This window comes from Podarcis tiliguerta (assembly GCF_965153285.1).
Source record: "Podarcis tiliguerta genome assembly, chromosome: 3".
Classification (NCBI taxonomy): Eukaryota; Metazoa; Chordata; class Lepidosauria; order Squamata; family Lacertidae; genus Podarcis; species Podarcis tiliguerta.
This window is the reverse complement of record NC_139536.1, coordinates 67,056,174-67,079,707: the sequence shown is the minus strand read 5'-3', so window position 1 is coordinate 67,079,707 and position 23,534 is coordinate 67,056,174. Positions and strand designations below refer to the sequence as shown.

Sequence of the window (23,534 nt, the reverse complement as noted above, 5' to 3'; positions counted from 1 at the left end):
ACTGTCGCCGAGTGTGGCAACATTACTTCAAGTTGCAGTTCGCACCCAAATAGCTGTATCTACAAACTCTGGCCACGAGGAGGCAGTATTTAACACATCTTGTGATTTTGTGGAGCTGTTCTTAAATATTGTTGTTTTATTACTCACCCTTAGAGTACGAAGGTCCCCGGGCAGGTACAGTTTAGAACAGGTTAAAAGCTTACAATTCAAAAACACAATCACAAAAATAGGGTGGGTCCTTAAAATACACACCTTGGGTGTCAAAGGACAGAGTAAAGAAGTGTGTCTTCAGCATTTGCTGAAACCTGTATAATGGAAGTGCTAAGTACACCTCTGTGGGAAGGGAGTTCCACAACCTAGGGGCTGCCACAGAGAATCATAATAATAATTCAGTTGTTAACCTAACATGCTGATTCTCAAACAGTGTTCTGTGGGAACTGTGACCTCTTCAAAAACAGGGCGAAACTTCCCTGAAAGAAAGCTTTCCAACCACTACAAATCTTCCCCTGCAATGCACAACCCACAGATGAGTCTTGCTAATGTTTGTTCACAGTTCACACAAAGCAGCCTAGACTGTCCATGAATCTTTACTTCTTCCTTCTTTTCTTAATCATCATTCATGTACATGTCAGAAGATTATGAAGAGATCTATGGATGGAAAGCTTTCCATAAGTGCAATAAATCAATCAATAAATAACTGATTGCTCACAAGAAATGTCCAGGAAGAACATAAATTTAAAAGTTTATTTTTAATAGCAGTATATTTGTATTCCTTTATAATGAGAAGATCCCAGTACACATACATCCATTCAACAATGCTGTAAGTAGCCAGCTGCTGAAAAAAAGTCGATATTTTATTAAAATGTTATAGTTTTGTCACTTTCAGATGGATGTAAAGCCACAGACACAGACAGCTTTCAACGGCAAAATGCTTAACACTGAGGACTTCTGAGGTATTGGTAACAGCATTTACAAACAAATATTTACAAGTGGTTGTGTGTGTGTGTGTGTGAATCTTCACACATTTTCCCAAAGGCTCAGAGATCACACACATAGGTACCGTGCAATCCTATGCAAGCCTACACAGAAGTAAGCCCCACTGAGGTTGATGTGGCCTACTCCCAGGTAAGTAGGTACAGGATTGTCCTACAAATTTAATTTCTATGAATCACATTACTCCTAAATTTGTGCATATACGTGCACATAAGGTGTGGCTTTGCAGCAAGAATAATGGGTGCAGAACTGCCCCCTAAAAAGTTCAATGGAAGTTCTCATTTGCTCCAAGGAGGTCACTGTTTCACCCTATGATTAAATATATAGGGTTACTGATGAAGAAAATACTGGTCTAATGATATGTGATTCCAGCCATGGGAACCCAAATCCACTAGGAAAAAGCAAATGTGACAGAGACAACTTGCTAAGCATTTTAAATGTGTTTTCTCATATAATTACTTATAAATGGAATTACTGTGAGATTAATTATAGACCTGATATTTTGTCAAAGAGTTCAACTTCCGATTTACACACATAAAAGTAAAATCAGGGTTAACATAGAAAAGTTATCTGTGCAGTTGTGGGAAATCTTGTACTGGAAGCTAATCAGCCAGCAACACTAAGGGCTAATGGTGCAACCAATTCAAATGACAATGAAGTACTTGATCCATGGTTGTTTGCACCATAAACTTTATAATGAGGTCTTTTACCTTTGGGCGCTAGGTGTCTTCAAAGCATAATTGTCATTTGGCTTTTATTTGTATAATAAAATACATCTTCCCCTTAACTTTTGTCATTCAGCCTCTCCATTGGGATGGAAGCATGTATGGAATGCAATTATTGTCGAAGGACATGCCATAAAGCTTCATCATTTGAACTCTTTCTTTGGACATTTTTGTGTGTGGTTGCCATGCAAAATAAACCTACATGTGTAACCATTTAATTTATTTTTTAACACTCTAAGCGGCGGACTCCAACTTCCATCAGCCCCAGCTAGCATAGCCAATGGTTGGGGATGATGTGATTTGTAGTCCAATAACATTTGAAAGACCACAGGTTGTGGAAGGCTGACTTATGGGGAGATCAAAGAAGGTTTGCTTGTCCTAAAACTACATTTCCTACCACAACTGCTTCATATGCTAGAGAGTCTTCTTCTTGGGATGGTGGGCCCTGCTGCATTTGTGGGTTGCAATTCCCTCCTGATCTCCCTGTACCCAGATGCCTGGAAATGGCAGCTGCCATTCACCCAATTTTTCTGACCCTTAGTTTTGCAACAAGCATTTGCACTGGGAATTGGAGGCGTCTCACTTTTCGAGTCCAGAGAACTTTGGTTTACGCTTAGACTCCCTGCACTTTTGGACGAATAATTGTAAAGCATTTTTAGGAAGGCCGACTTGGTATTTGTCTCTTGCTTATACTGTATGATGTAGCACTTGGGGAGGAATGTACAGCACAGGATCCCATAGTTGGATATTAAAATGACAATGATTTCCACCGCTGGCAAGTACTTGCCAAAAGTAGTTGTGTAGACGGGGATAAATGTAATCCACGCAATGAAGTAGATTAGCATGCCAAACGTTATGAATTTGGCTTCGTTGTAGTTCTCAGGTAGCTTCCTACCTTTGAAGGCGCATATGAAGCATATGAACGCCAAAAGAGCTATATAACCCAGCATGATCCCCAGGGCTACAGCCGAACCCTCGTTACATTCCAGGATAATAACTCTCCGGATGGAGAAGTTCTCATCCACAAAAGGGCTTCGAACGCTGATCCAGACGGCACAAATCATGACCTGAATCCCCGTGCAAAAGGACACGATGGGAATGGGCTTGTAGAGGCCCTTCAGCCATTTTTGTAACTTGGGATCAAAGCTGAAGGCCAGCAGGATTTTCAGAGACTTAATTAAAATGCACGAAATGCAGAGCGCAAAGCTGATGCCAAAGAGAGCTTGCCGGGTTTTACATTTGTACGCCATGGGCTTGCCGATGAAGAAGCCTGTGCTCACAAAAGCAAGGAAATGACAGAGGAGGATGACATAGCAGACAGTCAAGCCGCCCGATGCCTTTACAACAGGAGTGTCCACGTTTCTAGTAAATATTATGATAATGCTGCAAATCAACACAATTCCAAGGGCAGAGAGTACCAGTAACAAAATAGCAAACCAGTCATTCCAGTTGAGGTACTGAACCATCTTCCTATAGCACCTCGAACTGTTCACAGGGGCCCAGTGTGTCCTGTTGTTGCATAAAATGCAGTAATCCATATCTGTGCAGAGAGAAACAAGAGACTTCTTGACAACTAGCTCCTAGCAGTGCTGTGCATCTTATTGAAGAGATTAGGGCAATTTAATGCACAATTGTGGTCCATTATAATGAACTCATTTTGTTTTGAGAGCCAAATCATATTATTAGCAAACAACAACTGCATTTATAGACTGATCAATAGCCTATCTTTGTGAGCAATGTAAAAATATATACATGCATATAGAAAAATAATACAATCATGTTTAGATCCATTACATTCAGTATTTAACATGGGGCTCCCCATGGGTACCACAGCACCCTCAGATGCATCTCTTGGCACCTTCTAAAGCCCATTTCCCAATGTTGTTTTAACTGAGGGGTTTTTGGTCTTTGTGGTGTTGGGGGTACCTATTTTTTGGAGGGGGTTTTGCCTGTTTTTTTATTTTTATTTGGTTTTTGAGGGGTGCATATGATTTTGAGGTGGTGTCTGAGGATCACCAGTTGTTACCCTGTGAAATGGGTGCTCTGTGGTGCCCACAACAGTTTATTAGATTTCCAAATGTGTCCTCAGGTAAATCACGTACCCCTGATTTAAGTTAATGTAGTCACACCGAAGCCAGGCCTTTTCAGCTGGAACTGGGATTCAGGTGTTCCAGCAGAGGACTGTTGCCCGTGCCACTTAACTGAGTCACAGTGGCTAGAAATAGAGGGCACTTCACTTCAGTGCTTTTTCAGAAAATGTACTTTAGTTGGATTGTGCATGTGAATACAGGTTGCTTTTGTCTGCCCCCCACCTGCCACCCCACAATTTCTATGGCTCCTGAAACAATCAACAATATATTTTATTCACAGAAAAATACATTAAAATTATTATTCTTAAGCAAACATTCTGTTCTGATAAAGCCTAAATTCATTCAGATTCCACACCTGATTTATTAGTGTAATAGTTTTCGGGGCAGCTTATACACTCGTAGCAGCAGGTATGTGGGCTTGCGGAAACTTTCTTCACCTGTCCTGGGCTGCATTTGCTGGAGCATTTGGACTGAATGTTCTGTAAAACAAAAGAGGCAAACGAAACCTGGAGATCTTGCATTCTAAAATAATCAACAATGGCCCTCGCCCATCAACTGGAGGGCACCCTTTGTGTGGCCGCGCGCAGCACCCCAATCCCTGAGACAACAGAAGTTCCTGGTCCACCTCCCCATGTCACAGCCCTTTAAGGTTCTAGTCAAATCTCAGTTCTAATGAACCTATCTGTGGTGGGGGGAGGTGGAGCTCTTCACGTAGTTAAAAGGGGTGGAGCCTACCTGACAGCACACAGTTGGCTCCCCCATTAAAGGGGCTGAGTTGGAGGGGAGTCACTGGCCATACACTGAAAGGTTGTCAGTGCACTCTCCCGTGTTGCGGTGAAATGGGGGCGGGCACTCTGCATAAACAAACTTTTGAAAAGTTTGGAACTTTCATTAGTCGTGTTGAGCTTAAGTCCCATTGATTTCAGTGGGTCTACTCAAATCATGACTAAGACTTGATCCAAGTTTAAGCATGCATGACATATGCAAATTGTGGGTCTTGGGTGTACATTCAGCAGGCACACTGTATTTTGCGAATCACACAGCATCCACTTGCAGCTTGCACTAATTCCTGCCTATTTAGAATTACAAGCTCATCACAACTGACATTGGATAAAATGCTGTTGGTGTAACCATCACATTAATACCATTCTGTTCAATAAGTCAGTTGTAATGACATCCTCTTCTGTTTTGTTTCCCTAGTTGCTGCTTTCCATTCTTTCAACCAAAAAATTTGAAAACAAGAGGGTAAATCCAGAAGGGCTTAAAACCCCTTCGGTTTTATCTGTGTGCCTCTAAATACCTTTAGATTCAGGAACTCCATTTCATCTTCCTCATCTGCAAAGATGAAGTCATCTTTCTCAAGGTCGTACTCTGCTATGTTGGAAATCACCATCCGCCCATCAATTTCCTTCCAAACCAGCACATCATAGCCTGTGTTGATGTCTCCGTGAGAGTCGAAATAGACTTCCCTTTCATTGTCAGTGAACCTGATTTCTTTCAGTTCTTCAAGCAACTGCAGGGATAAAAGCGAATAGTGATGCAAACCAGTGCTTAGGGAAGAGAGATGGCATATAGTAGCATTTTATAGAGGGGCAGTACAAATCAAAAATATATCAGAAGAAAAAGAAATGCTTCCAGAGGTCAGATCACTTCACTCATTATAGTCGTATCTGGGCAACTTGATTTTTATCAGTTTGCAGAAAGGATTCCCAATAAAAAAATGATTCTATAATTACTTGTTATGTGACTAATCTCTATCAGACTGATCACGGTGTGACTGTTCTCACCTCTTTGCTTATATGTTTTATTTCCAGACTCATCTTTCCTGAGTATTTTAGAATGTCCAGATTCCATTTTCCAATTTGGAATCGTGTTTATTATGGGCATGAAAAGCAGCTCTAAGAATCACTTGTGAAGCTGCTTTCCCATTAACAAAGTAGAGCTGGAAAAGGATCATTCTGGGGGGAAGTTGTCAAAGTGTTGAATATTCACATTTACTAGTCTAATGTTATTGCCCTATGGCTAATGCTTTCAAGGCGCAAGAGGTAAGCTATTTTTTAAAAAAAGTACTCTGAAGTCTAATTTCATAAACAAAAGTTTAAAATTGAAGACATTCAAAATGAAGAAAAAATGTATCCAAATGTTTCATAAATTTCCTATTTGTGTATGACATTTCATTTCTCCTCTGCTAAAAAAATGTAACCTTGTGGTCTGGGAGTGGAGGATAAATTAGATTCAGTTCTCATTTAAAGGTGAATCTGAGAACTGAAACACAGCTATCCTTGGGAATTTGCACTTTTCTGAATTTTGCGATGCAGTTGTCCAACCAAATAATGTTTACAAAAATGTATATATGAGGGGAAAGTGTGCATTTAAAAATGAAGACATTAGTGAAGATAACAAAAATGCATTGTATCAGGGAAAATTGCTTGCAAAAATATGTACATTAGTGAAAAGTCCACACTGATGCTGATTTTAAAAATAAATAAATCACAAATTGCACCAGAAACATGTAGGACTGAATTAAAGTTTTCTTAAAAATGAAAAACTGAGAGAAATGAAATTGATATATCCTTCTACCCCTTAGTATATCTTTCCCTGAAAAAAGAAGTTTAGGCAACAACAAAAATCTTTCTTCAGTCACAGAAGGTCAAAGAAAGCTAAAGAGTCACATGCAGTCATGGTGCTTCAACTTTGTTTATCTTAAAATAAACGTTGGTTAACTATGTAAAAAATGCAGAAGAGAGTACTGCTGCCCAGGTCCCTAGATAAAGGCAGTCAATTCTCATTTATTTGCCTAATGTTCCTCTCTAGCTTTGGCTGCCTCCACATTGGGCATTTACTGCGGAATGGGCACACTTCGTTCACTCACTTTTTATGGGGCACCTGCACAGTGTCTTGAACAAAATATCCCCCTTTCATGTTTTCCCCTATTTCTTTTCAGAGGTTAGGAACATCAGAGTTCTTTTTAAATCAATACAAAAGCTGTGTGGTTTCTATTCTGGTCAATTGGATCACTCTATTTTTCAGATTGTGCTTTTCTATGTCCTGTCTGTCCTCTCTTGGAATCAACCTCACCAGTTTAACACTTCCCTTTCCAAGTAGCATTGCCTTTATATCTCCTTTTCCCATCTAAATTGCAGCTGGGGATGGCAGAGAGGGGATATGGAGTGCTTAGCGTTCCCCACAGCCCACGATCCCAAATAAAATTACCCGCTTCCCAGGCCAGATCCAATACATTTTTCTGCCCAAGGCCAAGGGCAAGATGGTACCCCTTCATTCCACATATAGAAACTGAGTGGACTAGCAGTTAAATCTTACTTTAACAATAGCAACAGAAATGTCTCCTCCAGTGTACCTGAGGACAGCAAGCTAGTTTAGGGCTCACAGGACAGGCCCATGGCACTCATAGCTGTACATTCCCAACAGAGGAGAATGGCTGGGAATCCCACTATGCCCCTTTCCCCAACAACTGCTGTCTGAGGTAAAATTCACGCAGTGGTTTAACAATTAATCCGTGTCCCCGACCAGCCTTGTTTTGCACATCGTTATATGCATTCTGATATTGATAATATTATATGCATATACATTCCTGGTTTCCTAAAGAAAGCAACACACAAACACATGTATGTATGTATGTATGTATGTATAAAAATCCTGATGTATTCATGCTTACAAAATTATGCTTCAAAAACATAGTTCCACAGGAGCGTTGACTCATCTATGTAAACCACTTTTAGGTATTAGATAAATTTGGTGAAATAAATATGTTGTGCATATTTTTTTGCAAATGATTTCACATTGAATTGCGCAAGTGGCTTGGTCATAAGTGGATACCCAGTACAGGAAGAGGTCTGGTGCAGGGCAATGCTCACTCAGATCCATGTAAAACATATTATTCCTCCATCCCTAACTCAGACTGAATATGCTGTGGGAGGAGATCTGCAATACTGTATAACACTAACGGAAATACTGGACAAATCTTCACATGGAGGGATCTGGGAAGCTCGGGGGGGGGGGGGAGACTTGAAAGCACCCTCACCACACAACACAAAACCCAGAATGTTTTGGGAAAGCCACAACAGTAACATTTTCATAAAATGGATATCAATATATGTGTTGTAACGATGTGATTTTAAGAATGTCTTCTGGATACTTAGGTAAAGAAGAACAACATTAGTTGTGTGTCAACACTAGAGCAAAAGATTCTGATTACCACAATATAGTCTCAGCACTGCAGCAATGTCTGACCCCAGACCCCACATGACCCTTCAGCATGAAGACTCAAAAACCCAGAGATTCATGCATATTAATACGCTCACCGGATCAACGTATCTCAAACAGTGTCAAAATGTAGGTGAGGAGATTTGCAGAAGGAACAAAACCAGCTGGTTGGGTTTGTTCTGGACAGATGTGGTCTTCTTTATTACAAATATTTATATGCTGCCTATTGTGAAAACATCAGGGTAGTTTACAACACGAGTTGAAAAAACAGTGGCAATAAAATAAACCCAGCAGCATTAACAGTCAGTACAAAACAATTCAGAGGTGATATGATAGCCACCTTCAAATATCTGAAAGGCTGTCACATGGATGATGGAGCAACCTGCTGCTCTGGAGGGTAGGACCCGAACCAATGGATTCAAATTACAAGAAAGGACATTCCAACTAAACATTAGGAAGACCTTTCTGGTGTTGTGAGCTGTTCAGCAATGGAATGGACTACTTTGGAAGGTGTGGACTCTCCTTCATCTGGGGGTTTTAAGCAGAGCTTGGATTAACATCTCTCTTGGATGCTTAAACTGAGATTCCTGCATGGAATGGGGTAGAACTAGAACCCTCAGGGTCCCTCACAGGTATACAAATATATGATTGTATGAAAATTAAACTTTTAAAGAAGTTATGAGGAAAGCTGCCATCAGTAACCAGCACAGGCCTCAGTAAGGTTTCAGCAGGTGTGTTGCCCTGGGATTGCAATTCCAGTTCTCCCCAAGATTAAGCAGAAATAATTGTAAAGAAGATAACAGGATTGTTGGGAGGGAATATAAAACAAGGGATGCAATACTTTCTGAAAAGTTGATTAATAATTTTTTTCTATTCTTGAGCAAAAGCATGAAGCATAATGACCCACCTGTATGCACTGGCTTTCATTTTCAGGGGTTAAGCTCGGATAGGTTTCAGCTAAGATTTTAAAAATCTTGTTGAGACTTTTTGGCAGTGATTTATACAAATGTTAAAGTTTAAGTCAAATGTGTCAAATCTTTAAGCTGCTGCAACCCCGATAGAGTAACGAGAATGAAAATATTGAATTGTTCAAGTAATACCCTCTTGCCAAATGGTTTGTGCTTGGAAATGTTGGAAAGGAAGAGATGAAAAGCGTGGAAAAATATGTGTAATAAAAATATGTTTAAACCATACCTCCCAAGGGGCAAAAGCATATGGGTCTTTGCAGTTTCTGGCCCTGCACTGATTCCGAATCGCATTTGCAATTGCATACACAGCTAGCATGGTGCTATGGATAAATCCTGGTTCGATGTTTGCAATGAGAAATTCCTCTCTCCGAAACTGGTTACTTGGTTTAGTGCGGTTCTGTAGAACTCTCTCAACAGAGTAATTACCAATGCACTTGCTCAAATCCTGATCGTTTATATGCGAGCATGCTGCCATAAGAGTGTTGTATTCCATTGAGAACGTGTTGTTTCCATTGGGGGCTGTATGTAGATTGCTCAAGAAGTCGTGGAAAGATGACATGTTGCCACTTTTGAATGTAAATCCAACCACTTTCCCCAGGCGACTGATATTTGGAATGGTGCTAATCTTGACAGCTGCTGACCAGTTATCACTTGCAATCCAGGTCTTATTTATGTTCCTCTCAATTGCTTTTCGGAACAATCTCATTACGTGGAATTGCCTGAGAAAGACAACAATGACGTTTACCCTGGTTTCCTTGACAATCTTCTCAAGAGCTTGATTAATTTTGCCATGAATGGTGCTGTCCGAGAGATAAGCTGGCAGCATTTCTTTAAATGCAATGCAGACATTGTTTGCCATTGCCTGTAACCCGAAGCTCTCCACAGCGAGGCGCCCAAAGTCATCGTCGGTGGCTATGATTCCAATCCAGTTCCACCCTGACCTGTGGATCAGTCGTGCCATCGCTTTCGTCTGATAAGAATCACTAGGCACGGTGCGCAGAAAAGTCGGGAAGCGGACTTTATCACTAAGGATTTCTGCAGTTGAAGCGTGACTCACCTGCAGAGATAACAAAACAGCTACGTTATAGACACAGGAATGCTTCGTTATAGACCCAGGGTTCAAGTTCTTAGAAGCATCAAATAAGCTGTTGCAAAGGGGGAAGCCGAGATGGCTATAATTCACTCTCTCAACTCCTGCTGCATTTTTTATCTAAGTGCTCTTACGCTCCAACAGATATATGTCAGTTTGAGTGAAATGCAGCATGGTGGCCTCCTGCCTCAGACACCACCAAAAGCTGCTTGAAATAGCCTTCTCCACTTATGGGCCATTGCAACACATTTTCTGGGCAGGACCCCCAAAGCATTACCACCATTTCAACACTGGGAATATCATGACTGAAAAGAAAACCCTGGTGGATCAAACGAAAGGCTTAGCTAGTCCAGTTTCCTGCTTTCACACTAGCCAACTTTACACAGCCACCTTATTGGTTTCAAGCAATGTACTCCTCCAACAAGGGTGTTGGAGGATTCTGGTTTGCTCTACCTTTGAAACTTACCTGACACACACACACATCCCTGCAAAACAACAACCCATGCATGGATTGGACACAGAAATGTGAATTAGAGTGCATAATCTATGAGCCGATACACACATGGGTCCAATAACCTAACAACAATACAATGACATTACATTATGGACATTATGGACCTTATAACATATGGTTGCATCCTGAGAGCATTTAAAAATACTTTTTTAACTGGATAAACATGGTAAAGTGACTAGCTGTTCTAAGCAGTTGATTATTTAAAAAGAAAGAAAGGAAGAACAATGACAATCTTCTAACCCCCTCATAAGTACAGTGGACACTTGGGTTGCGAATGTGATCAGTGTGGGAGGCACGTTCGCAACCCCCAGTGTTTGCAACCCGTGTGTGCACACATGCGAGTCGCGATTCGGTGCTTCTGCGCATGTGCAGAGGATGATTTAGCGCTTCTGTGCATGTGTGAGCACCGAAACCCAGAAGCAACCTGTTCCGGTACTTCCGGGTTTGGCCCAGTGCGCAACCCGAAAACACACAACCTGAAGCGTCTGTAATCCGAGGTATGACTGTACCCAGTTTTTATTTTTAGTAGAACTCTGCAGATTTGAAGGGTATTTTTTTTAAATCCACATTTAAATGGGGTAGCATAGATTCTTTCTGTACATAGGAAAAACTGACAGGATGGAAATAGGCTGTTTCATCCACCGCTATCTTTAAAATGCATATCCCAGAGTAAGGATCTCCAACAGAGCATGCACCACTCTCCTTATCTGCATGGTGGGCTGAATCCAAGAGAAGTTTCTTCTAACTGAACTTCAGCTGTATTTTAGGCTGGTAGCAAGACTTTGTACCTGCCTGGAGACGCAAATGAACATATTGCTTCATCTCGCCAGGCGAACAGTAGAGTTTGCGTTCAGATAGAAATGTTTTCTCAGATTAAGGATTTTCAAAACCTGCTTCTTGAAACTCTACATTTGCTTTTTTTACTCATTTCATGCAGGTCAGAGTGAGGTTTAGTATCATGGCTGGCAGCCAGTACCCTACATGACACACCCCCCCCCCCAACACCAACACCACAGAGTCCTCTGCAACACATAGAGATTCTGTGCCTAACTTTCAAAAAGATATGGAAAGGGTTACCCAAGGATAGGTCATCTGAAAAAAACAAACGCACATCTGGGCTAATGCAGTGTTTTGTTTCTACATACCATTCATACTGTCGCTACAGTTTCTGTTCAGTTTGAAGATTAACTGTGCACACACCATATCTTTAAAGCACATCCAAAGCACATTTCCCCACTGGAAGAATTCTGCGCATGGTGCTTTACCCCACACAGAGTTGCATTTCCCACCAACCCTTAAAATCTAGCGCCCAAAATTCTTTGAGGGGAAAAATGTGCTTCAAATGCACTTTGAAGTTCTATTGTGCACTCAGCCCATGCCCCCCCCCCCCAATTCAAGCAGGAACACACAAGGCAGCTGCCATGCGGTGGCTGCTGTTAATTGCAACATGTGGTACGTGGTGGCAAGAAATCTCTATTCAGCGGCTCACCTTACAGACTGTGCAACTTTCTCAAAGCTTTCATTGAGGCAGCGAGCAGGGCAGATATCTTGTTGTGGGGTAAAGTCTCCTGATCTGATAGTGAGCTGCATATAAACAGCTCAGCACATGACAGAACCAGTATGTGGCTGCCAGTTGTGATCTGTGCACCCTATTGGAGACTCTTAAAACATGTTTATGTTCATAAATCCTTATATGGTTTTGTTAAGTCTTTCAATCCAGGGTTTTGTGTTTCTTTTAGAATTGTGGTTCACTGAAATATAAACAGCTCGCAACCACATATATGGGGGCGGGGGGAATCAGTTGGCAAGTTTATTACTGCAAATGGGATATTAAGTCATTCAAGCCTGACTTACTGCTAATCCCTACATGTGTGTGTGTGTGTGCATGGTGGGGGGTGGGTTTGATGTTTGTTTTATTTGCCTACGCACACATTTGCTATCCTTCTTGGCAGCTCCATAGCTGCGGCACCAGGGTGAATGAAGATAAAACAATCAAGTAAGATGAACAAAAACCTGTGGTGCCAAATGACTTTGTCAGAAGATGCAAAAATGTTGTTGGCACGCAGCCCTGTCAGATTGCTTGTGGAGATCACATCGTTGAATTGTCGCTCACCTCAATAAACATGCCTTCTGACATTCAAAAGGCCAGTGCAACAGGAGAGGAGCCTAGGATCTTGACCATGTGCAAGCGAACACCAGCATCAAGAGCCTGGTTTGACTCCCAGCTGGTGGGTGGCACACCAGCCTCAGTTTGAGCTGGCTCCTTCTCCAGTTCAGAACCATGACAGTCCCCTGGTATTCTAAAGCAGTGGTGGGGTCTCTTTAGCCCGCAAGCCTAATTAGCTGCCCCCGCCCCAGCCATTTTGGCCAAGCCATATCTACCTGTCAAATATGACATCATACATACGTTAGGTGTAGGACAGGTAAAGAACTGGCCGAAAGGGAGATTGCAAAGCACAGTGCATCTGAATCAAAGACTAAGGCTTAGTGCACAATTACATAGAAGCAAGCTACACTGCCAGGGTGTCTCACTCTGTGTGCTGTCTTAGGTCATTGAAACTCCTGCTCAGTCAACAACAGGTTGGGTGATTCCACTGAGCACCAAAGGTATGTCAATCCCATCAAAGTCTCACGATCCACATCACACCAAATTCATGGCAATAAAGTTGTGGCCTTCTTTCTTTACCCCATGTTAAAATATGATAACCAAGAAATAAGCATATTGTGTATTTAGTACTCTAGAATGTTGTCCCTTCCATGTTGCTATATACCCACCAGCCAAGCCATCTTATAATTATATTCAGAGTCCTATAATTTCATTAAAACACTCCACCTGTTGAAAGCAAGAAGCACTTTTTCATAGTGACTTACCTGTGGTATAAGCTGCAAATTCAATACTCTGGCAACCGACATAGATACTTCTGAATAGGTGGCACCTATGACAGCTTTGACTCTGGGCGTATAGTCTGAATAGTTGCACCTGAATTCCACGAGGTCTTTTGAGGCATTGAACTTGGACAGGAACCTCAGAGCTGCAGCCATTGCCCTGGTGACCTCTGCACAGGTGTCATAGATTTCATACCCCAATTTAATTCCAGGTAAGAGTGTAGAGTTGTTGATTGTTTCTATTGCATGGACCATTGCAAGGCTCTGAAGAAACACTTGAACTTCAAAGCTGTCAAGAAACACATAAAGTCCGTTATCGTTATGTCACCCAAATTCACTTCACATGATTTGAAATTAATATGTGCAGTGTGCATATGTTGAGAATGTATCCACCATGGAAGGTTATGACATTTTGTAGTCTTTGAAATTCATGTCAGATCTCTAGAGAAAGATGGCGCCCCTCCCAATGCTGTTAGCTTACACTGCCCCAAAATTCAGCTCTCTCTGTGTGTGTCTTTCTCCTCCATACTGCTTCTGTTGTTTTTCACTCACAGCTTAATAAGGATGAGTCACACCCCCAACTGTCTCCTACCCTCTTGGGCCATTGACCTAACATAAGATGTGTCTGGAATCTTTGCCACTGGTGACAAGGAGCATCTGCAGTCATTCTGACCTCATTAACTTTCTCTCACCTCCTCCATCTCACAACACACACACAGTATCAAGAAATTGGTCTAGCTCATACTTTTCTTAAAACAATAGCAGCTTTTTCTATACAAGATAAATGACCAGGTTCATAGACATTAAACACATAAATATTGAGATAAATAAAAAACAGGTAGCTGTATATAAATTTAAAAACCATTTTCAATTTTGCAGTTGGCCTTTAAAGGTGAACCTACCTAATTCACACAAAACAATATGAGAACTGAAAAACAGGGCATCCTGCAAAATTTGCAGTTATCTGAATTCTTCAGTGCAGCTCCCTGCCAAGTAATGTGTAATGCATGCACTACAGTAAAATAAGCATGAAAATGAATATGATCGTGAAAGTAACATACAAAATGCATTATATTGGGGAAAATATCAATATTTGTGAAAATAACAATATTTGTGAATGTATGCTTTACAAAAATGCATATATTAGGCAAAACTGCACACAAAAAGTGTGTATCAGGAGGAATGCTTATTAAATTATATGTTGACTTTTTTCAATGCAAACTGACGTGGAAATGTGGAGAACCGCACTCAAGACTGGAAACATGAGAAAGTGTGAGAAACCAAGGCTAAGAGATTTGCCCATCCCTACATATGAACTCTCCACAAACAAAATGGAATGATTTTTTAATAAATAGTTGACACTGTCTAATCTCCTTAGAAATAAATTGGGATGAATGCTCAATACGGCTGTCATCTTGAAGTGATCCCAGTCTCTTCTGTTGCTGTAATTTGTAAGATCCTGTCTTAATCTAACTGCTGGAGCATGTCTCTAGGGTGCACCAATTGGTGGGGCCTTATCCCATCCAGTAACACATTTGTGAAGCACCTATGGGGCAAAGAAGTCAGTAAAAGATATTTCCTTGCCCAGGTCTCTGCACAATGGCTGCTCTTTCAGCAGAAACACTTCCAATCTTTTCCTCCTGCTCTTTCTCTTCCATGGGCACAAATGGGATGGAAAAGAATCTGTCAACAGTAATCTGCAAATGACCATTCATTCTCACTTCCATCATGCACTGTACCCCCCCAACCTTGCATCAACATCTGCACATTCTTTCCCCTCCCTGCATTTGTGGGACTTCTCTTCCATTTCCTTGCCCCCTCTTGCCACCATTTCCAGGATCCTAGACAGACAAAGCCTCTTGGTTCTTTGCTACAGACTGCAAATCTTCCCAGTTAAGCCCATCACCAGCTCATCTGCTTCCTGCACCCTCCTCTTATCCATGCCTAACTGCCTACTCTGTTGCTGGGCTTCTGAATATGCCCTGACTACCCTGGCAACAGCCAACACTAAACCTCTCATGTTGAGTCTCTATATGATGCTTAGACTAGAGGTTGTACTTGGGAGACCTCCAGTCTGTCTGCTCATGCTTACCTTAAAATCAATGTGAGGTTACTACTACTACTACTACTACTACTACTACTACTACTGAAACAACTTGAACTGCTGCTACATGCTTCATTATGGCTGAACCACACCAACCCAGAATTTCTCTCCAAAGAAATGCAGTCCCACTGCCAATACCAGTTTTGGTTTTTCCAAGTGATACAGTGTTCCTGGGTTGCAGTGCTAACCCAGGTTTGGTTTTTCTTTGAGTTTATTTTCAAATTCACAGGTCAAACATAGGTAGAGTGACGGCTTAATAGGCAGCCAAATCCACTGCCCCACATCAGATTTCCAGAGAGGGGCACCTCCCTCCAAAAACACACTTTTCAGACATTGCTGTCTCTCTGGCTCTCTCTGTGTGCCCCACTCAGAGTCTGTTGTCTGTTGTCTAATATGCTTCTGTTGTTTTCCCACTCATATCTCGCATGCCCCTTCCCTCTGGCTGAAGGAGAATGAGAATGGGTTCATCTTCTCCAATCATCTCTTAACCCTCGTGGGCAATTTACTACCAATTTCCCTAATAGAAGATACACCTTGAAACTTGGTCATCAGCTATCAAGTAGCATTTGCAATCATTCTGGGCCAATTACACAACACTCTCCTACCCAAACCCTAAATCTCACAATACCGCATATGAAGCTGTGCTGTATGGAATCCAGGGAAGGGCTCTTCAAACTGCATGTTGTTGAGAGGGGGCAATTTTGATTTGTCTTGCTAACTGTCTGGCCCCACAGAGCCCTACATTTTAAATAAGGGAAGGGACAGGAAACAGAAGGTCCAAAGGAACCTGCCTCAAACTGAGTCAGACCATTCATCTCTCTCAATGTCAACAGCAGCACTCTCTCTACCTGAGGTGTAGAGGTCAGGGGCCGAACCACTGTGCTTTACCGCTGAGCTGCATCCTCAGGAGTCTTCTGTAACTGCCCTACAGTAATTCTGAAAGCTTTACCTGTTTCTTACGCAATTAACAGTCTCTAGCTATCTTCTACCCTACCTTCAAGGGGTACTGGGGGACATACATAGGAGCCAACCCCTAGGGGTGGAGGTCTCTTTGGCCCCCCAAAAGATATTTGAGGGGGCTGGGGGCACCCAAAGTTGATGGGTATTACTATTTAAATGTTTGTGTGCTGCATCTTGTGATTATGTAGGGCAGGGCTTACCTGCCCTCCTCAGTAATTCAAGTTGGCACCCCAGGTGGCATACATGACCCTCCCCCCTCATACAGCACATGATTGGGACTATGTTAGACTGCAAGCTTTAGTTCAACTGGTCCATTTAGAGCTTTTGACAATTTAACTGGGGAGAGGTGATTTTAATTACATACTGGGATACATTTTAATTAGTAGGGTTGAGTATGAAGGTTATACCTATTTACTTTTGAGTCTTTCTTGTTCTGATGTTTCAATATATACAGCAGTTATGAAAAACTGCCTTTCCTTTTCACAATAGGAGTTGGAGGTTTTTGTTATGCTAAGCTGTTATCCCAAGCATCAGTCAGTAATTCAATACGGTATCTATGTGGTGGTTTTGGTGATACACACTTATATTGAGATATAATTGATTTGTTTGTTAAAACTAAAAGAGGACAACTTGCATTAAATGTAAACTGTGATTATGTGTTGAATACATTTCTGGATTACTTATACAGCCATCCTAAAAGCAGTTATGCTGCAATCCTGAAAACACTCTCTTACTGAGTAGTCACATCAGTTTCATTTGGGTAACATCAATGTAAACAGTCTATGGACAGCAGGTTAATTGCCTTTTTGCTGGCACTGTCAAAATGTTGACACATCAATGCAATGTAGAAAAAGAGATTCAGCTGTACTTTCTGAAAACACTCACGTTCTGTGTCAAAAATGCTCTCTATTATTTTATGTCACTGCAGTTCAAGCTTATACATTTCCACTCATAAGTAAGTCCCACTGAGTTCAATGGGATTTACTCAAAGGTAAGTCCACGCTTTTCTGGGAGTAAGTCCCATTGAACTTAGTAGGGCTTTCTCATGAGAAGACATTTATAGGTGTACATTGTCAGGCTTTAGCATGGCCAAAGTGAAAATGCTGGGTACAGAAGAAATCCAATATACAGACTGGGTTCCAGTTATATACTATGTTTTCTGCCATATTAAAATGTGGTGTATGGAGGTAATAAAAATGCAGGGGCTAGTTATATACCGTAAAAGAGGTGCAAGTCAATAAGACACTAACAGTGGAATCCTATGCATGCCAGTTCAAAAGTCCTATTACATTTACCTTCCTGATAAGTACATATAACATTACACAACATAAGAGGTAGAAAGTAATTGCAGCCTCTCACAGTCATTCATGTTAGATTTTACCCAGGCATATCAGGCACACACTTTTCATTGCTGATACCCTTTTAAGAAACAGTGATTTAAAGATTCCAAAAATGTAAAGGTCCCCCCCCCCCGCTTTTCTCATTTGCTCCATTCATGTCCATGTCATCCTGCTCTTTTCATTCTCCTGACACAGTTGATATTCTTACTCACCCGGCACAATTGGCAATCACTGGCTTGAGGGGGTTTTCTTCTGAATGCAACATCTTGCCATGAATTGCAAACAAGCCTCCAATGACAACATCTCCCGGAGAGCTGGCACCCACAAAGTCATCAGAATTCCGGCAAGACTGCCCGATATTAAAGCATATTAGGAAGACAGGCATCAACACACCAAATATTGCCATGTTTCTGTTTCATTTGATCTTTAGTTGCCTTCAGTCAATTAGGTAAGCAGCCCTGCCAACAACACAGTTCCTATTTCACCTGTAAACATCAGCAAGACACAGGGCTGTTCTGGGAGCCAAGCACGCCTTAACCAAATGCTGGTTACCAGCTCAGACGGGTCATGCTGTTTAACTGATACCACTGGAGGACTTATGAGGGAGGGGGAGGTCTGGGGAAAACTGGGGGGGGGAGGGGGTGTATAAAATAAGAGTGCACAACTCAAATCACTCCAGAGGGCCACTCTTTTTTACAAACTCAGGAAAGCTGTATTAGTAAATTAACTAGAGAAGGATTTTGGTGAAGCTCTATATTTTTGGTCCTCCACTCACTCCCACTCTTTTATGTAGGTTTGCAGTACCCACATTCAGAGTACCTCTTGTCTTTTTTTGTTGTTTGTCTCTGCATCTCCACCTCTTGTTTCTCTGCACCCTGTTGCACACTCTTCTGTTGCATCTCATTCTCTGTCATGCTATCCCCCACACTCTTTTTTTAAAAAAAATATTTTTATTAAACAATTTCAACATAACAAAATATCAGTCCGAATAATCAATTATTTTCCCCCCACCCCTCCCCCTCCAAGGACTTCCCTCAGTTCCCCTCTTTGATTTCTTTGCACATATTGTTCTCTGCATGTTACAAATTTGTACATATCCTTCCCTTATCTATCATGTATTCAACTAATAAATTTGTGGATGTTTATTCAAAACCGTCCAAGGAGTCCAGATTATTTTCTTGTCTTTTTATAGCTATCCCCCGGACTCTTGCTTCACCCCACTAGTCCCTGTGCACCCCATGATACCTACTTTTCTTTCTCTGTGCCTTATCTCTCGGGTTGCGCGCACACACTGTGCATTTGAAACACGCACCCCAAAAGAATACTGGGAATTATAGTTCGCCTCTGACAAAGCCACAGGTCCCAGCATGCTTAACAAACTACAGTTCCCAGGATTTTTTGGGGGGGTGTTTTAAATATATGCTTTGTTTGCAGCCTTGGTTCCACCCCCTTTTCTTCCTTTAATCTCTTATTTTATTTACTCTTATCTTCATCCTTATATCCATTTCTTTTCATTGAATCATGCCCAAGGGTGAGATAGCTTTGAGTTTGGTTGAGGGGGACTCAGGAGGAAGGAAAGGGTTGTATTTAAAAATTTGGGATTCTGCATGGAATCAAGAAGCCATGATGGCTTAAGGGTTTTTTCAAAGGTCCTGGCAATTTCATGACAACTGGAGACAATGTCATGCACTGCATTTTGTGTGCCTCGGGGCTCGTCCCCCTGGTGCTACTGGCAATAAGGGCTGGGCTGGCACAGAAGGCTCCACCCACCCTCTGTGCCCTGTCTCCCTGGTGCTGGTGTGCCCACCCCAAGCACCAGCAATCTATGCTCTGCCACTGCCACTCTGCCACACCGACAGTCTGAAAAAGATATAACACATGAGCGGAAAGGGGATTTGAGGGATGAGAGGACAACAAGCTCAGGCACCAGTTCTTAAAGTTCTAAAAGCAGCGGGCAATATCCAGAGCTGGAGGACAAGGCAATTCCAGCCACTAGTTCTTCTGCAAGACAGCTGGCTTGGTGATGACAATGTTTGTGGTGGCTCTAAATAGAAGGCTGGGGTGGAATATGTTTGCATGTGTGGAACTGCTGTGCCTTTCCTGGTAGGCAGTGGGGGCAGAAGCCCCCATCGCCTATCAGGAACCGGATCCTACCCTGCATCCTGATATGGCAAATGGGGATGCAGGCTGAGACTTGGGCTGTGCCATGGGGTGGAGCAGGTAGGCTTCCCTCGGATCCACCCCTTGTCCATCTAAGCAGCCCACACCTCTTATTGTTGGTCTCTTATTTATATGGGTTGGGGTATGATGAGCCTGGCGCCTGGTCTTGCAAGTGTGCTGCTGTACCACCACTACATCTGTACTCTACAAACTTTTCACAGCTCAAGCAGATCCTGCAGAATAAAAAGGATTTGGGGGGAATCAAGAACTGCCTATACGCCATTTTCTGTCTTAACTCTTACAACAACATCACTTGGACAAAGTGGTTGCTGAATGCATTCATTCTTCAACAGGTTTATGTTTTTCACATGAGTTTCCATTATCATGTTCCTTTGCCTTAGGCAGATAAGCAGAGCTTCCCAACAAAGACTCAATGATAATATTAAAAAATGGATTTTCCATGGATTGTTTGAAGTGCTGAACAGGAACATTGCTGCTAGGGACTGGAGACCCTTTGTAACATTTGGTTCCTGGATCCGAATTGTATACTCATTAGTTCAGCCAATGTAGAGTTTGCTCGCATGGGCGCTAGTAATATTTTTTGTTCCAGTTTTTATTGCTAGAGGAGGAGGAAGCTGGAGCAAAGGGGAAAAGGCAGAAGCAGTGTAACCAGATAAACCATTCAGCCAGGATCATTCCTACCAGTGAGCAGATAGCATTTTCTGTGATTACACTGCTTAGAACCCACTGATCCCCATCTACAGTTAACCATACCTCAGCTTTGCACTTATACAGGTACAGTCCTAAAGCCAAGCAAAAATGAATCCCTAGTAGACGGACACAATCACACACAAAGTTTAGGCACACACACACACAGTTTAATCAAATTGTCTTTTAAAATGCTTTCTCTTACTGCAAAAGAATTCCAAACACATAAGATTTTTCATCACATCAAATTATTGTTGTTTCCATAAATAACAGCCAATTATGTACCAATTATAGCTACTGTTTATTCTGTCAACTTCCAATTCCAATGTGAAGGCCCAAGGATTTCCTTATCTAAATCTTATAATTCTATTTAAAGCAAGCAAGCTTGCTGCCACAAGCCAAGACAGGTTTTCCAGCTCTTACCAGTTGCTAAGTAAAAAGAACCCTGCCCAAGCATAATTGTCTTGCAAGTTCTGAAAACTGTGACTTATATTACAGGCATCATGTAGAACTTAGTTCACAGAATGGAAAAGGTGTGCCGAAGTCTGGGAGCTTCCAGAAGCATGTTGACTATTGCTCCTCATGCACGCAAGCTTTGGGTTGACATCTATGTGCCACTCCCCAAGTTTCCCCATTTAATCTGGATTTACCCTATCCATGGAAAATCTATTTTTTATATGATCATTAAGCCCTTTTTGGGAAGCACTGCTTATCTGTAGTTAAAGGCAGTTCTTGATTCCCCCCTAAATCCTTTTTATTCTGCAGGATCTGCTTGAGTTGTGAAAAGTTTGTAGAGTACAGATGTAGTGGTCATTTAGCAGCACACTTGCAGGACCAGGCCTCGGGCTCACCATACCCCAACCCATATAAATAAGAGACCAACAAGACTGGTTTGGGGTCAAAACAGACCACAACTTTATTGAATACAGATGAAAGAGGGCTGGCTTGGGCATGGGGCAATCTAAATACTTCCTGCCTGCCCACCTGCCAGCTGGAAGCGATGTGTGGTCAATCCAGGCAGGGGTTCCTAAGACTTACATCCAATAGGGTGACCCCTAAAGGGACCACTGTCTGGGAGACTGCCTTCGGCCCAGGCCCCACCTGGGCACGCGGACATGGCCACTCCCCCCGGATCCCTTTAACGGGATACCCCAGTGTTTGGAGGGGCAGGCAGAGACTACAACCTCCCCTCCGCCCAAAACAAAGGATTGCCCCAATGCCCAACCTGTTGTGATGACTGCTATGAGGTAGGCAAAACCACCGGGTTGGTGCCAATCAGCCCAGTGGGCAAATTCCTACCCGGCCCCAATAAAGAACAGTGACCACCGTAGCCACAGCAAAGTCATTGACCACCAGCTTAAACCGAGGGTGGGTGGGCAGGGAAAACTGGTGAGGGAACGAACAGTCAGGGCCCCAGGTGCAGGCTGCTTAAATGGACAAGGGATGGATCCGAGGGAATCCTACCTGTTTCATCGGCTCCACCCCATGGCACAGCCCAAGTCCCAGCCTGCATCCCCATTTGCCATATCAGGATGCAGTCTAGGATCTGGTTCCTGATAGATGATGGGGGTTTGTAGTTCCACACATCCAAACATATTCTACCCCAGCCTTCTATTTAGAGCCACCACAAACATTGTCATCGCCAAGCCAGCTGTCTTGCAGAAGAACTAGGTGGCTGGAATTGCCTTGTCCTCCAGCTCTGGATACTGCCCGCTGCTCCAAGTCATGTAACTTGTCCATAACAAACTTGCTGCCCTCAGATTTGATGGGAGATATTATCTTACTCCCTGTATTGTAGTAAGATTCAACTCTCAGTTCAGTTGGCTTCTCTGCATGAAATGTAGGAAGGCAGAAATGCTATCTTGCCCTTCACCTCAGGTAGAAAGAAGTCCTAGGCCAGACCAGGCCTGTTTCTTTGTGACTCCTGCTTCCCAGCTTCTCAGACCCTGGATGAACATCAGCTGAGAGGCTGTGTGCAGGAGAATTGGGAGGGAAATGACTTTTTGCTTGCCACAAGGTGTTCTGGACTGGCCCAGCCCTTGAGGGGGGTGCAGGATGATATTCACCCTCCTTTGTGTGATAACTCAGAACTCGGGGAATGTGAACAGCCTTGAAGAAAAGGGAGTCTGTGAGACACATGCATTAGGAGTCTTGCTTTGTGGGGACTTAATGCAGAAATACATTAAACTCTGAATACATCAGTATCCGTTGGATATGAAGAAACCTCTGCTTTGTTTTAACTTCCAAACAGATTGCCACGGGGCCACCAGTTTTGCTATTAGAAAGAATGATGATTTATCAGATTTTCATCCTACTGTGACTTCAAAGAGGTTCCAGCAGTGCATCTGCATAGTAACCCTTTAAAATAATTTAAGCCACAGCTTAGCTTTCTTCCGAAGTGACAGTGTGTTTCATGGCTTATTTCAAGTGACAAAGTATTTCAAATTATCAGATTTCTTTCATGGCTGAGCAGATATATGAGCCAAAGTTTCTGCAGCTGAAGTCCTATATTAGATTCCCTCCTCCACTTCTTCCTCCTCTTTTTTAAAAACTTTTTTTTTAATGGCATCTGAATATAGATCAGCAGAAAATACTGTTGCAATACTGAAATAATGAGAGCTCCTGCCAGTGCGGCAGCTCATCAGTGTCACAAAATCTCCTATGTTACTCACTTCCCTCTTCCTATGTATTGACAGTATCTGTTTTGTGTGCTTGATCACATGAAGCAGCCACAGTGACAGACCAGCAATCTACATTTAGTGCCCTGATTTG

General features: G+C 42.3%; 1 protein-coding gene across 2 annotated transcripts; it reads right to left on the bottom strand.

Annotated features, from left to right (window-relative positions):
- Positions 1 to 717: 717 nt before the first annotated feature.
- GPRC6A (G protein-coupled receptor class C group 6 member A) lies at positions 718 to 18,365 on the bottom strand. 2 transcript variants are annotated; one of them, XM_083435236.1, is made up of 6 exons: positions 18,107 to 18,365; positions 13,476 to 13,779; positions 9,227 to 10,057; positions 5,109 to 5,321; positions 4,164 to 4,287; positions 718 to 3,258 (listed from the first exon to the last, which is right to left on the bottom strand). In XM_083435236.1, exons 1-6 carry the CDS (start codon positions 18,298 to 18,300, stop codon positions 2,126 to 2,128), a joined length of 2,799 nt encoding a protein of 932 aa, XP_083291362.1. In that variant the 5' UTR covers positions 18,301 to 18,365; the 3' UTR covers positions 718 to 2,125. The 2 variants fall into 2 exon arrangements, with proteins under 2 accessions (XP_083291362.1, XP_083291363.1); XM_083435237.1 differs by lacking the exon at positions 18,107 to 18,365 and adding an exon at positions 15,583 to 16,988.
- Positions 18,366 to 23,534: the final 5,169 nt, after the last annotated feature.